We start from the raw sequence: 15692 nt of genomic DNA, 5'->3' as shown, positions 1-15692 counted from the left end.
AGTTTAAAAGATAAAATGAATGGTTATATGCCAGACATGGAAAACTGGGATGCTCTCCATGCCATGATGTTCAGGATTTAGGTCTCATGGCATCTCAAGGTGTCAACATGGCAGCCAGTGGGCTGAAGGAGGAAATACAGCTTTATTTTGTAACAATTCAAGAGATACCAGCTTTTATCGCTTCACAAAAAAATTAATCATATATATACATTTTTTTTGTTATAGTACCCCCAAGAATAATTTAAAACTACTTTCACCCCTGTATGTATATATATATATATATACAGTCAATATATATATATATATTGACTGTATATTGACTATTGACTGTATAGCTCAATAGGTAAGTCACCAGTCTTCCACCCGGGAGACCCGGGTTCGAGGCCAGGCTGGGGGCTGGGGGCTGGGGCAAACGGCTACAACGGTGACATTGAGCTGTCAGTGTGGGTCCTTAGGCAAGACCCTTGGAGCTATATAGCCTACCTCATACCATGAGAGACACAAATAAGCACGACATGCCGGCTCAGACGTCGCCCGGTCAAACAAGGTCTGCGTCAGGTGCTGGGGAACCAGAGCACCCTGATGAAAAGTGGGCTACTGGAACAAGACGGAAATGGGCGAGAGGTGAAAACATGGATCTGTTGGAATGCTACTACTCAAGTAATCCTAGTCGGAGGGGCTACATGCAAAGACTGTGGGAGGAATGGTTAGCTCGACATCCCCAGTCAACACTAACTGCCAAACAACTAGTAGCTCAGTGTTCCAACATCCGCAAACGGCAACTGCTGTCACAACTGGAGATTGACGAGGTACATGGAACGACATAACCAAGTGGCGGGCATAGTGTACAGGAACATCTGTGCAGAATATGGACTGGAAGCCCCGAGATCAAAGTGGGGAAAACCCCCAAAAGTGGTGGAGAATGACCGAGCTAAGATCCTGTGGGACTTCCAGATCCAGACAGACAAGATGGTAATGGCGAACCAACCGGACATTGTGGTGGTGGATAAAGAACAGAGGAAAGCCGTTGTGGTGGATGTAGCAATACCAAGTGATTACAACATCAGGAAAAAGGAGAAACTGGAGAAATACCAGGGCCTCAGGGAGGAACTGGAAAAGACATGGAAGGTGAAGACCACAGTGGTGCCTGTGGTCATCGGGGCCCTCGGGGCAGTCACCTCCGAGGGCTCCGGGGCCCTCGGGGGTGACGAGGGTGAAGCCACTGCTCCAGTGTTTTAGCCACTGGAGCAGTGGCTAAAACAGATCCCAGGAACAACATCAGACATCTCAGTCCAGAAATGTGCAGTACTAGGCACAGCCAAGATACTGGAGGAGAACCTGAAGCTCCCAGGCCTCTGGTAGAGGACCTGAGGTCAGAGGATGAAACAGACCACCAGCGGAGGGTGAGAAGGGAATTTATATATATATATATATATATATATATATATATATATATATATATATATATATATATATATATATAAACTGCATATAAGGTATTGCACTGACAGCCAGTTTCTTTTCATTTCTGTTATTATGAGTCTTTGGTTTCTTACAATGTAATAAAATAACATTCGTTTTGAAAGGTTCCTCACCTAAAGTAACCCCTGTACAGAAATCTACATTTAATTACACTCAAAAACATGAAAATAGTTAGACACACGTTTCTGTGTTTCAGAGAAGGTACACTTAGATTTGATGTTAAAACGGCCTGCCATAATCTTGCCATATCGTTACGTCGGAGCGTCTGCTGTTGCCTAACAACGCAACCGCCAATCACAGAAGAGATTCCCTCAGCGTGGCGCGAAGCCCCGCCTCTTTGTGGTCAGCTGACCAAAGTGAGGCGAAGCAGCTTCCTGTGGCGAGTGGCTGCGGCTCCGCGGGGTTGAAGGTGGAAAACAGCTTTTATTGTGATGTCAGGCGGTAAAGCTGCGCTTCATTAACGTCTCCTGACGGAAATCAATAGGGTTTATTAAAAAATGAGAGGAGCCGCCATGTTTCCTGCTCTCTGAGGGAACTAGCTTCAGAGCTAAAGTCAGAGACGAGCGGAGATGATCAGAGTTTGCTAACATCGAGGCGATGGAAGAAGATGTTCCACCTGAGCTGCCGCTGGAGGTGAGTCTCTGCTCCACTGCATTCAGCAGCAGGTGACGGATGACCAGTTTCCACCTGCAGGGTTCAGCGTCAGTTCAGTAATAATCTATTCATCCCAAATTAAAGACATTTAATGTTTTAATCAGTCACATCATCAAAGAGTCGTTGTGGATGCTGGAAGGAGCTCCAGTCGCAGTCAGTCCTCCAGCGAATCTGAATAAGCCTCTGACTGAAGGCTGCTGCTGCAGGACAGTCAAATGCTAATATGCTAACAGCTCAACATCCAGGGAGCAGAGACGATATTCCACGGCAACGTGATGACATCATCAGCTATCAGTACCTCTACCAATCCAGCTTCTTTTCTACTCCTCTGGGATTTGGGGTCAAAGTTCACGTTCTATTGGTGCTTTTGAGACTAATCAGCTGCTCCCAGTTGTAAAACCATACCTTGTTGCCATGGTTACACACTATGACAACTGTCCTAAAGTAAAGGAGTAAAAGTCTGTCCAGCTGCTCAGCATCCAGAACCAGAGGGAACAAAGAAAGGCATGCCCAGAGCATGACGCTGCCGCCACCATGTTTCACCACAGGGACCATGTGTTCAGGCTTATCCATGTTTCTGTCGCTGCAGGTTCTGGTTTACGTCCTGACTTTTCTCCACGCCGCAGACAGGAAGGAGGCGTCGCTGGTGTGCCGCAGCTGGTACGCCGCCAGCCAGGACCTGCGCTTCCAGGTGGCCCCGCCCCCTGCAGGTGAAGCGGGAAGCTGGGCCTCCTCTAACCGCCGCTGTCTGTGTGCAGAAGGACGTGACCTTCAGCTTCCCGGCCTCGACGGCGGCGCTGGCTCTGGTGGGCCGCCTGGCCCGGCGGCGGTGCTGCAGCCTGAGGATCAGCCAGCTGGACGGCTTCAGCGTCTCCAGGCTGCTGCTGCTGCAGGTAAGACCTGCTGGTTTCACTACCAGGCGACCTCTGACCCCAGGCTGAGAGGCTCCGCCCACCAGCAGCTGACCCACCTATCAGCGGCTGGTATGATCCACCTGCTGTTATGCTGTAAAACCCACAGTTGGACTGATGAGGTCATAGTTCAATGTACTGATGATGACATCATCATCATGCGGTCGGAAAGGCAGCCATGATGATGACATCATCATCATGGCGGCCGGAAAGGCAGCGCGTGGAAACCATGTTTCATTCCCTCAGTTAGAATTAAACTTGTGGAAACTGAAGATGGTTTGTTTCTGGCTGAAGACGACGTTATAGTTAAAGTTTCATTATGAAAACTTTGTATTTAACATCTTCAATTAAAAATAGAAACTCTGCATCTCTGAGCTGGGCAGAAATTAGCATCATTATAGACCTCAGTGGAAGGGCCACAACTGGCCCCCGGGCCGCCCTTTGGGCCCCCAGGCCGCCTGTTGGGCCCCCAGGCTGCCCAATGGGCCCCCAGGCCGCACGTTGGGCCCCCAGGCCGCCCGTTGGGCTCCTGTTGGGCCCCCAGGCCGCCTGTTGGGCTCCTGTTGGGCCCCCAGGCCGCCTGTTGGGCTCCTGTTGGGCCGCCCGTTGGGCCGCCCTGTTGGGCCCCCAGGCCGCACGTTGGGCCCCCAGGCCGCCCGTTGGGCTCCTGTTGGGCCCCCAGGCCGCACGTTGGGCCCTCAGGCCGCCCGTTGGGCTCCTGTTGGGCCCCCAGGCCGCCCGTTGGGCCCCCAGGCCGCACGTTGGGCCCCTGTTGGGCCCCCAGGCCGCCCGTTGGGCCCCCAGGCCGCACGTTGGGCCCCTGTTGGGCCCCCAGGCCGCCTGTTGGGCCCCCAGGCTGCCCGTTGGCCCCTCTGGTCTAAACCATAATATCCGAGTCAGCATCCTCAGCTCTGCCGCCTTCTCCTGACCTCTGACCTGTTCTCCGTGGCTCTGTGGAACAGTTCAATCCTCCTGTGTGTGAAGGTGTCGTTCTTCCTCGCTCCTCTTCCTCAGGTGGGCGAGGGTCTCGGCCCGCGGCTGGAGGGCCTGGCGCTGCCCGGCAGCAGCATCATGGAGGCCTCGCTGCTGGCGCTGCTGCCGCGCCTCACCGCGCTGCGCCGCCTCGACCTGCGCGGCCTGGACAGCCTCTTCATGTCTGGAGCCTTCCTGTCCAGGGAGGAGCACCGGCGGCAGGTACGGCGGCCATGTTGGACAGGGTACGGCGGCCATGTTGGACAGGGTAGGGCGGCCATGTTGGATAGGGTACGGTGGCCATGTTGGACAGGGTACGGCAGCCATGTTGGACAGGGTACGGCGGCCATGTTGGAGGCCGGCTGGCCACGCCCCCAAAGCCTCTTGTTGGCCTGGAAAACCAAACAGTTACAGCAGCTGCAAAATATGAATAAACTTGATGTTCGAAAGTAAAGTTATGGAGATATTTTCCCTAAAGATGATTTTAAATCCGACTTAAGAAACGAAGTTTCCTTCGTCTGATAACGCGACACGTTTGTATAAATACAACAACTTTTTACACCAACAGGAAAACTAAATACATGAGTTTGGTTTATTAAACCATCGATGAATTTTCACCACGTTTAGTTTCCGTCTGTCAGCAGCAGGTGTTAATAATTCAATCTAAAATCAAAGCAGGGTCCAAGTTATTGATTATGAGTTAATCTAAACTGATCGATCTGATCAATCATCGGTGATTGATTGATGATCGACCTTCTTAAAACCTGATTTGTTTCTCCTCAAGTTTCTCCAAAACATGAAGAATAAATTTTCTACTTTCATAATATGTTGAATTTAAAAGAAGCACATCTTTAAATTTTAACATTATTTTATGTCGACTGCATTAAATGCAGTCAGAAAACAGGAACATATAAAAATAGTTTATATACATATATAATATACACTATTTATATTTATATAGCCCTTTAAACGGGTATAAAAATGCACCAAAGTGCTGAACAAGAACGACACAAATGACAAAACGGCACAAACAATAGTTTTAAGAGGCGATTTAAAATGTTTAACATGTTAAAATAAATGTAAATATTTCTGTTTCATACTCTCAATCTCAGCACCAGCCTGGTTTTAGCTGCTCCATAGTTCATATTTAAATATTTCTCTGTGCTTTGATGAAATTAATTTTTCCTTCTGGTTTGAGGAGCGGAGGCTGTCGGCTCAGTGGCGCCCCTGCTGGCTGGAGCCCTTAACTGCAGCTCTTCATCATTTTACAGATTGAAAACTTCAGAAAAATGTTTCTGCAGTCAGAATAAATATAAAACATTTCAAACTCATCTGAACGGTTTTCCAGACTCTTGATGTTTCCTGTCCCGGTTCTGCTGCAGGTCCGCTCGGCTCTGAGCGGCCTGGAGGAGCTGGACCTGTCCGACCTGCGCTACCTGTCCGACCTCACCTTCACCCGGCTGACCGGCTGCACGCCGCGCCTGCGCCGCCTGGCGCTGGCCGGCTGCCACATCGCCTTCGAGTTCGACCCGTACGGCGGCCGGCCGACCGGCGCCGGGGAGGATTCGTCCGCCCTGCTGTCGCTGCGCAACCTGCGGCGCCTGCTGGTGGAGCAGCGCGCCACGCTGCGGGGGCTGGACCTCAGCAGGACCGCCATCACACCCGAGTCTCTGCGCGTCATCGCCCAGGTGAGCCGGGGGTCAGGCTTCAGGTCAGAGGTCGGCTCTGAAGAGGCTCAGTTCATCAGGCCGGTTACTAACGAGGGATCCGGTCCAGAGACTAATCACCTGTAGCACCAGATATTAGTCAGTTAATCAATAATTGTTTCATCGTCTTTGATCGTCGTTCACTGAAGGAAGCTTTTAGGCAAAAATGTAGATTTTTCAGAATTACAAAAACAAATAAAATGATTTATTTGGATGAATAAGTTTAGTTTCTTCTTCTCCCCTACTGCCTTCAGAGGGAAGTTCAGCGTCAGGAATGGCTTACTGGTGCAGAACCAGTGTGCTTACTGGTCAGAGTGTGTTGCAGGTGGACGGTTTGGTTCTGGAGGAGCTGCGGCTGCAGGGCTGCAGGGAGCTGACGGACCGCTCCGTGGAGGTTCTGCTGCAGCAGCAGCGCAGCCTGCGCCGGCTGGACGTCAGCGGCTGCACGGCGCTCAGCAGCCGCTCGGTGCAGGCGGCGGCGCGCGGCCTGCAGGCGCTGACGGACCTGTCCCTGTCCCGGGACTGGAGGATCACTGAGAGAGGTCAGCCAAGGAACGCCTGGTTCGGTTCTGATCAGTAGGCCTGTCACAATAAATCGATTAATCGCATGATAAATTAAAACTATCGTCTCTTTCTGCCTTTTTCTCTTTCTGTTGATGACGCTGAATGAAAAAGGCTCCGGTCTCCACTGACCCTCCCTTCCTATTTCCTCAGTCTAATGTCCAGTGGACACGACACGAGTTGTCGGCCCATTTTCAAACCCTGAGAGACATTAGCCAACAGAAATCCCAGGTATAACGGATCGATCGGGTTCGATCGGGTTCAATCAGGATCGATCGGGTTCGATCAGGTTCGATCAGGTTTGATCAGGTTCGATCAGGTTTGATCAGGTTTGATCGGGTTCGATGAGGTTCGATCAGGTTCGATCAGGTTCGATCCGGTTCGATGAGGTTCGATCAGGTTTGATCGGGTTCGATCAGGTTCGATTGGGTTCGATGAGGTTCGATCAGGTTCGATGAGGTTCGTCGTGCCGTGTGGTGTCCAGCCACATGGGCCCAAAATAATGGCTCCAAGTCCAGTTAACTGATTTAAACCAGGCATTAATCGATGCTTTACTAGAATCTACCTGTGATGATGTGGCTCAGCTAAAGTCCTGACTGAATAAAATCATTATAACCTGTTTATGTCACGTTAACGAAGAACAGCTGAAAACTTAACAGGTTTATCAAGTGCGGTAGTAATTTGGCTCCAACTCCTCTCCTGGTCATTTCTGTATTCTTTACACGAAACGTTGAATAAATATTAATGTTGTTTTGAAAATAAAATGCATCTGTCTGTGGCAGGAAATAGTATTATTAGTCATTTCCACTAAATCAGCATCAAAAGGTCCTGAATCAATATTATCGTTTATCGCAATAATTTTTTAGACAATTAATCGTCCAGCAAAATTTGTTATCGTGACAGGGCTACTGATCAGACCTTTATGGGTTCTGATCGGTTCTGATCAGGCCTTTATGGGTTCTGATCGGTTCTGATCAGGCCTTTATGGGTTCTGATCGGTTCTGATCAGGCCTTTATGGGTTCTGATCGGTTCTGATCAGGTCTGGCCGAGCTGCTGTCTCTGCCCTCCCTCCAGTCTCTGGATCTGTCTGAGTGTCTCCATGTCAGCGGGGCGGAGCTTATCAGCGGCCTGACTCCGCCCAGCGCCACCCGGGCCCGGCTCAGGGTTCTCAACCTGAGGGGCTGCACCTACCTCAGGGTCAGTGGGTCAGTGGTTCTGCTTCCTTCTGCGGGGAACCGACCAATCAGCCGCTCTCTCTGCAGGACGCGGCGGTGTTGTCGCTCTCGCAGCTCCTGGCGGACTCCCTGCTGGAGCTGGACCTGACGTCCTGCGTCAACGTGACGGACCTGTCGGTGTGCGCCATCGCCACCTACCTGCAGCGGCTGCAGGTGCTGCGGCTGGGCTGGTGCAGGGAGGTCAGCGACTGGGGCCTGCTGGGCCTGGCGCAGAAGAGCCGAAGTGAGCCGCACAACGGGACGGTGAGACGGCGCCCTGCAGCCACGCAGCAGGCAGGTGCTGCGCCTCTGATCGCTGCTGCTGTGGGTTTCTCAGGGAGACGGCGGCCCCAGCTTCACCCGGACGTTTGGCAACATGGGCTTCTTCCAGCCGCCCCGCATGCCGTTTGAGGAGCGGCCCAAGCTGGTGACGCTGAACCAGCTGCAGCAGCAGCAGCAGCAGCAGCGGGCCGGAGCGTCGCTGCTGCTGCTGCAGAGGCTGCAGGAACTGGACCTGTCAGCCTGCGCCAAGCTCACCGACTGCAGCATCACGCAGGTGAGAGGAGAGCAGAAAGGTTAGCATGAGCGGGCTAGCCTAGACGGGTTAGCATGAGCGGGCTAGCCTAGACGGGTTAGCATGAGCGGGCTAGCCTAGACGGGTTAGCATGAGCGGGCTAGCCTAGACGGGTTAGCATGAGCGGGCTAGCCTAGACGGGTTAGCATGAGCGGGCTAGCCTAGACGGGTTAGCATGAGCGGAGTAGCCTAGACGGGTTAGCATGAGCGGGCTAGCCTAGACAGGTTAGCATGAGCGGGCTAGCCTAGACGGGTTAGCATGAGCGGGCTAGCCTAGACGGGTTAGCATGAGCGGGCTAGCCTAGACGGGTTAGCATGAGCGGGCTAGCCTAGACGGGTTAGCATGAGCGGGCTAGCCTAGACGGGTTAGCATGAGCGGGCTAGCCTAGACGGGTTAGCATGAGCGGGCTAGCCTAGACGGGTTAGCATGAGCGGAGTAGCCTAGACGGGTTAGCATGAGCGGGCTAGCCTAGACAGGTTAGCATGAGCGGGCTAGCCTAGACGGGTTAGCATGAGCGGGCTAGCCTAGACGGGTTAGCATGAGCGGGCTAGCCTAGACGGGTTAGCATGAGCGGGCTAGCCTAGACGGGTTAGCATGAGCGGGCTAGCCTAGACGGGTTAGCATGAGCGGGCTAGCCTAGACGGGTTAGCATGAGCGGGCTAGCCTAGACGGGTTAGCATGAGCGGGCTAGCCTAGACGGGTTAGCATGAGCGGAGTAGCCTAGACGGGTTAGCATGAGCGGGCTAGCCTAGACAGGTTAGCATGAGCGGGCTAGCCTAGACGGGTTAGCATGAGCGGACTAGCCTAGACGGGTTAGCATGAGCGGAGTAGCCTAGACGGGTTAGCATGAGCGGGCTAGCCTAGACGGGTTAGCATGAGCGGGCTAGCCTAGATGGGTTAGCATGAGCGGGCTAGCCTAGACGGGTTAGCGTGAGCGGACTAGCCTAGACGGGTTAGCGTGAGCGGGCTAGCCTAGACGGGTTAGCGTGAGCGGGCTAGCCTAGACGGGTTAATATGAGCGGGTTAGCCTAGACGGGTTAGCATGAGCGGGCTAGCCTAGACGGGTTAGCATGAGCGGGCTAGCCTAGACGGGTTAGCATGAGCGGGCTAGCCTAGACGGGTTAGCATGAGCGGGCTAGCCTAGACGGGTTAGCATGAGCGGAGTAGCCTAGACGGGTTAGCATGAGCGGGCTAGCCTAGACGGGTTAGCATGAGCGGGCTAGCCTAGACGGGTTAGCATGAGCGGACTAGCCTAGACGGGTTAGCATGAGCGGAGTAGCCTAGACGGGTTAGCATGAGCGGGCTAGCCTAGACGGGTTAGCATGAGCGGGCTAGCCTAGACGGGTTAGCATGAGCGGGCTAGCCTAGACGGGTTAGCGTGAGCGGACTAGCCTAGACGGGTTAGCGTGAGCGGGCTAGCCTAGACGGGTTAGCGTGAGCGGGCTAGCCTAGACGGGTTAATATGAGCGGGTTAGCCTAGACGGGTTAGCATGAGCGGGCTAGCCTAGACGGGTTAGCATGAGCGGGCTAGCCTAGACGGGTTAGCATGAGCGGGCTAGCCTAGACGGGTTAGCATGAGCGGGCTAGCCTAGACGGGTTAGCATGAGCGGAGTAGCCTAGACGGGTTAGCATGAGCGCACTAGCCTAGACGGTTTAGCATGAGCGGACTAGCCTAGACGGGTTAGCATGAGCGGACTAGCCTAGACGGGTTAGCATGAGCGGGCTAGCCTAGACGGGTTAGCATGAGCGGGCTAGCCTGGTCACATGATCACAGGAACCATTCTGGAGGCTAAACTGTTCCAGAATCTCCCAAACAAACCGTCTGCAGTCGACATTTAATCTGATTTTAAGTCCCAGTGAAGTGAAAACCCAGTTTCTCCAGAGTTCTGGCCGAAATGCAGCGAAACCTTCAGTTTCATTTTAATAACTGTAAATGTTGGGTAATAAAATATAAATAAACTTTCACCTTGTTTCACTACGAATGCAGCCCAGAGTCCCAGGAAGTCAGTGTTTCTGCAGTTTTCCACTTTTCTGCAAGTTTGTTCTGGATTAGAAGAGTACAGAAACTCCATGTTGGTTCTGGTTCTGGTTCTGAGACAGACCAGAACCAGACTCTGTGGTTTTTCCCTTAGAATATTCCTGTTTTCTACAAACAGTTGCAAAGTTAAATCTGTGACCTTTGACCTTCAGCCGGTACTTCCTGTTTCCTGTCCCAGGTGGTCTGCTTCCTGGAGCTGCAGCGTCTGTCGCTGTGCATGCTGCCGGAGCTCAGCGACGCCGGCCTGGCGGCGGTCGGCCGCAGCTGCCGCAGCCTCACCAGCCTGGCGCTCAGCCACTGCCCCGGCATCAGCGACAGCGGCGTGGCGCAGGCTGCGCCCTTCCTGCAGCGCCTGCAGCACCTGCAGCTTGCCTGCTGCAGCAACATCACCGACAGGTAGGGGGCAGTCCTCCTCACATGACCTCTGACCTCCTGCAGGCTCTGCCTCTGAGGCAGGCCGGTTCCAGATATCAGAAAATGACATCATCATTCTGAATGATGATTTCAGAGAAGAAGAATTCAAGAAATAGATTCTGATTTAGGAATTTTATCGTCAGGCCCCCCTGTGCTGCCACTGAGCTGCCCAAACAGCTGCCTGCAGAGTTTGGGTTTCTGATCAAAATATTGAGAAGATGCTTCAGAAATCTGGAAAGAATTTCTTGTTTCTTCTCTTCTGACGAACATTATAAAGTCTTTGAAGAGTTAAAACTTGTCGACCAGCTGAAAACAGAGCAATCCGGAAATCCTTTCATCTCAATTTCAAAATGTTAAATAAATCTGTGACGTTTTGACAGAATAATCCTGAATCTCAGCCCAAATGCAGAAATAAAAATTAAATATTGAATTCATTCAGAGAAAAAGTTCTAGATCATCATGATTTTCCTTCAGCAGTGGAGTCTTGTGTAGTGAATATGAATTTAATATTTACCATTTAATTTTGCTCCAGTTGAATCTGATGTATCTGCTGTCTAAAAATACATTTTCAATCAATCAATCAATCAATCAATCAATCAATCAATCAATCAATCAATCAATCAATCAATCAATCAATCAATCAATCAATCAATCAAATTTTATTTGAGTAGCACATTTCAGCAGAAAGACATTTCAAAGTGCTCTACATAATAAAAAACAGCATGTGACATTGAATAAACAGAAAGAAAGGGAAAGAGATTTTGAAGGAAAAAAAAGATAAAAACATTAAAACCTGCACCTCTGTCCTTAACTGGGACTCTAAACCCCGTAGAACTTTAGTTAAACGTTGTTTAACTGGGACGTTTTCCGGGGTCTTTACATCATTAAAACGTAGAAAAGAAAGAAAAAGAAATTAAAAACATTAAAGACATAAAAACATGGAAGACATCAAAACCGGGACTCTAACCCTAGTTTAGCCATAATCAGCTATAACCAGCTGGTTTTAAGTTTTAAAGGCTCTCAGTGTTTCAGCTGTTTTACAGTTTTCTGGAAGTTTGTTCCAGATCTGTGGTGCATAGAAGCTGAATGCTGCTTCTCCTCGTCTGGTTCTGGTTCTGGATGCAGAGCAGAACCAGAACCAGAACCTGAGGGGTCCAGACGGTTGGTACAGCAATAACAGATCTTTAATGTATTGTGGTGCTAAACCGTTCAGTGATTTATAAACTAACATCAGTATTTTAAAGTCTCTGAGCTACAGGGAGCCAGAGGAGGAACTTTAAACCTGGAGTTATGTCTCCATCTTCCTGGTTTTAGTCAGAACAGCAGCAGCAGCTTCTGGATCGGCTGCAGCAGCTTCTGGATCGGCTGCAGCAGCTTCTGGATCGGCTGCAGCAGCTTCTGGATCGGCTGCAGCTGGTTGATTGATTTATTAGACCTGATGAGACGCTGCTGCAGGGATCAATAAAGATAAACATGGATGAGTTTCTCTAGATCTGAGACATCAGTCCTCTAATCCTGGAGATGTTCTTCAGGTGATAGAAGGCCGACTTTGTGACCGTCTTAAAGAGCCTCTGAAGGTTCAGGTCAGAGGTCAGAGGTCATCACTACTCCCAGGTTTCAGGCTGTTCGCTGGTTTTCAGTTGTAATAACTGAAGCTGTGCATTGATTCTAGATCTATAACTCTAGATCTATAACTCTAGATCTATAACTAGATCTATAACTCTAGATCTATAACTAGATCTATGATTCTAGTTCGCTCCTCTTTAGGTCCAAAGATAATAACTTCAGTTTTGTTTCTGTTCAGCTGGACAAAGTTTTGTCTCGTCCTCACATTGATCTGTTCTCAGCATCTGTTCAGTGACTGGATGGGGTCAAAGGTCACCTGGTGACATCGTGATGTAGAGCTGTGTATCATAGATATGGTAGCTGATCCCATTTCCTGTTATAACCTGAGCCAGTGGGAGCAGATAGATATTGAAAAGAAGGGGTCCTAGGATTGAACCTTGGGGTTCCCCACATGTGACCTTTGACCTCTCTGATGAGAAGTTTCCGACTGAAACAAAGAAATCTCAGTTCTTTATGTAGGATTCAAACCAGCTGAGCTCTGGACCAGAGAGTCCGACCCGACTCTCCAGTCGGTTCAGTAAAATGTCCTGGTCAGCACTGAGGTCCAACAGAACCAGAACCAGCACTGTGGTTCTCCCACAGTCTGTATTTATATGGATGTCATTGAACACTTTGACTAGGCCGTCTCCGTGCTGTGGTGACCATGGAAACCAGACTGGAAGGAGTCAAAGCGATTCATTATCGTTAGGAAGTTATTTGTTTAAAAACTGCTTTTTCAATAACTGCTGATGAATCAGAGGTCAGAGGTCGGCCTGTAGTTCTGCAGCAGTGATTTTATCAGTGGTTTGATAACAGCTGAAGAGAGCGATGAGCTGCTAGTGGATCAGATCATTAATGACAGGCAGGAGTTACAGAAATGTGAGGGTCGGAACTGGAGCTTCACCGACTTATCGTTTCTTCTAGGGTTTTAGAACTCAGTAGTAGAAATTGGGTCATTATTCCTGTATTTATTTTGAGTGGGCCCAGCTTTGGTTCTGGTTTTAGAGTGGATGTGCAGATTAATCCTCTGATCTTTTGAATTTTCTCTGAGAAGAAATTGAAAAACTTGTTGCAGGCATTAGATTGAAGCTCAGGTGGTAACGTCATAGGAGGGTTTGTCAGCCTGTCAACAGTAGCAAATAAAGCTCGAGCATTGATAATGTTTTTGTTTATGACGTTTGCAAAGAAAGCCTCTCTGGCATGTTTTAGTGTTGTCATAGTTCTCATAATAAACGTGCAGTTGACCTTTACGCCATCTCCGTTCGGCCCTACGGCAGATTGAACTACTTGTGCATTTCTCCATAGAGATTTCTTCCTACCAGTCACAACCTTCACTTTAGTGGGGGCAATGTAATCAATGATATCTGAAAGTTTGCACTGAAAATCATCCACCAACTTATCTACGTCACTATAACTTCAGAGTGAGGAAGAAGAGCAGATTTGATTACCGTATTTTCTGCACTATAAGGCACCTAAAAACCTTACATTTCCTCCAAAGCCGACAGTGCTCCTTATATATGGACCAACATGGAGCCACAACAGGTCCAGCAGAACGATAATCGGGTCGTCTGCAGGTCATTCAGCACCAGGTTCTCCACCAACATGCTGAACGGTGACCATCGTCCGGCCCAGAAGCCTCTCCTCTCCTCGCCGACCCGAGTCGGACTGTTTTGTTGACATTCCCTTCAGTGCAGCTCCATCTAGTGGATGCATCACGTAACTCCAGCCTCTCCTGTAGCGTCTGTTCTATGCGCCTTATAGTGCGGAAAATACGGTAAATGTTTCTGCTGTTTTCTGTGAAAGTACGTTTTGTGATAGTAGCTGTTTGTCCAAGAGGGTTAACAGATAAAAACTGTCAAAGAAAACAGGAAATGATCCGACAGGCGACTTCAGTCAGATGACCAGGTCCAGTGTGTGTCCCTGAGTGTGTGTTGCTTGTTTGACATGTTGAGTTAAACCAAAACTCTCTAATATATTAAACAGCTTTTTAGCCCCTCAGTCTTCAGGTTGTCAACGTGAATCACCAACAATTATTAAACGATCATAATCAATGCATATGATAGTTTATTCAAGTCATAATTTATCTGATATGTTTGTGTAATTAATTGCAGATGTGATGAATTAAAGCCTCCATGTGTAAATCTGATGTCATTCATACCCGTCAGATAAAACTTCAGCTATGAGTTTCAGAATGTGGATGTCATGAACCTGATTTTATGCTAAATCGGCCTGCCGTACTCCCTGTCCTCTGCAGGACGTTGCACCTGCTCATGCAGCACTGCAGACGCCTGAAGACGCTCGACGTGTCCAGATGTAAAAACATCTCCATGACGACGGTGGACCTCCTCCAATCACAGCTGCCGTTTCTGGAAAACGTCCATCACAAGCTGATTTGTGCGGCAGACCCGCCGCTGACCGACTGAAGCTGGAACTGAAGCTTTCAGACGCACCGAGTTTTTACTGCTTATTTAAAACCAGAGAAGGAATGATGTGAAGATTTATTTAAAGTGATTTCTGAATGCAGCAGGATCTGTTTAGAATAATAACTTTAAGTTGATGAATTATTTTCTGATTCCGTTAATGAGTCTGTTTCAGCGTTTGTTGACCTTTGACCCAGCTGGCCAGCCGGTTCTGGCCGTGACGGCTCAGGATCCCGATGCTCCTCCTGGATCAGAACATTCCAGCCGCTCTGCAGCGCTTCCTCCACTTCCTGTTCCGACTCGGTACTTCCTGTCAGCTCAGGAAAAACCCGGGAACTCAGTTGGTCACGAGTCGCTGGAGAAGGAAACGTTCTGGTTCTGATCCGTCTGCAGGAATCAGCTGGAACATGATTTCAGTTTCATTGATAAACTTTTGGTGAAATGAAGAAAATCCAGTGAAACTTTTATTTTTACTGGATTTGATAAAAATTCCTTTGATGCTTTTTCTACTTTGCTGTTTTTCTCCTGCTTTACCAACATCCAGACTAAAAGATGAAAAATAAATGTTTCCAATTCAAACTGTTTATTGGTGTAAATTCATAAAAAGCATTAAAGTGAAATCAGTTGAAATGAGCCGACCGAAGCCTTCAGTCACGTACCGAAACACCGAATCGTACAGGAATAACCAGATTTGGTACAAAATCTGTTGAAACTGATGCAAAAAAGCTCCACAGTTTCTGAACCGCATAGAAACAGAAAAACGGTTTGATTCGCTGCAGCACCAGAACCGTTTTCTAAAAGTCTGGAGCGTTTGGGCCGAACTGGAGCGAAGCAACGATTCTCTGAATGTCAAGACACTTTAAATGCATCGTCACACAAGCAGCCGCACCGCTCAGGCAGGAAGAGCCAGGAAGAACCAGGAAGTACCAGGAAGAGCCAGGAAGAGCAAGGAAGTGCCAGAAAGTACCAAAGAACCAGGAAGAGCCAGAAAGTACCAAAGAACCAGGAAGAGCCAGAAAGTACCAAAGAACCAGGAAGTACCAGGAAGAACCAGGAAGAGCCAGGAAGTGCCAGAAAGAGCCAGGAAGTGCCAAAAAGAACCAGGAAGAGCCAGAAAGTACCAGGAAGAACCAAGAAGT

General features: G+C 49.4%; 1 protein-coding gene across 3 annotated transcripts; it reads left to right on the top strand.

Moving 5' to 3' along the window:
• The first annotated feature begins 1745 nt into the window (after positions 1 to 1745).
• On the top strand, positions 1746 to 15137 carry fbxl9 (F-box and leucine rich repeat protein). 3 transcript variants are annotated; one of them, XM_081608450.1, is made up of 11 exons: positions 1746 to 2115; positions 2763 to 2827; positions 2895 to 3029; positions 4062 to 4241; positions 5402 to 5707; positions 5980 to 6267; positions 7327 to 7484; positions 7550 to 7765; positions 7839 to 8057; positions 10293 to 10510; positions 14388 to 15137. In XM_081608450.1, exons 1-11 carry the CDS (start codon positions 2090 to 2092, stop codon positions 14554 to 14556), a joined length of 1980 nt encoding a protein of 659 aa, XP_081464576.1. In that variant the 5' UTR covers positions 1746 to 2089; the 3' UTR covers positions 14557 to 15137. The 3 variants fall into 3 exon arrangements, with proteins under 3 accessions (XP_081464576.1, XP_081464577.1, XP_081464578.1); XM_081608451.1 differs by having other exon boundaries at positions 2726 to 2827; positions 6051 to 6267; XM_081608452.1 differs by lacking the exons at positions 5980 to 6267; positions 7327 to 7484 and having other exon boundaries at positions 2726 to 2827.
• Positions 15138 to 15692: the final 555 nt, after the last annotated feature.

The sequence above is a fragment of the Poecilia reticulata genome, chromosome 6 (genome assembly GCF_904066995.2).
Source record: "Poecilia reticulata chromosome 6, P_reticulata-male-v2, whole genome shotgun sequence".
NCBI classification, from domain to species: domain Eukaryota; kingdom Metazoa; phylum Chordata; class Actinopteri; order Cyprinodontiformes; family Poeciliidae; genus Poecilia; species Poecilia reticulata.
This window is presented reverse-complemented; position numbering and strand designations above follow the sequence as displayed.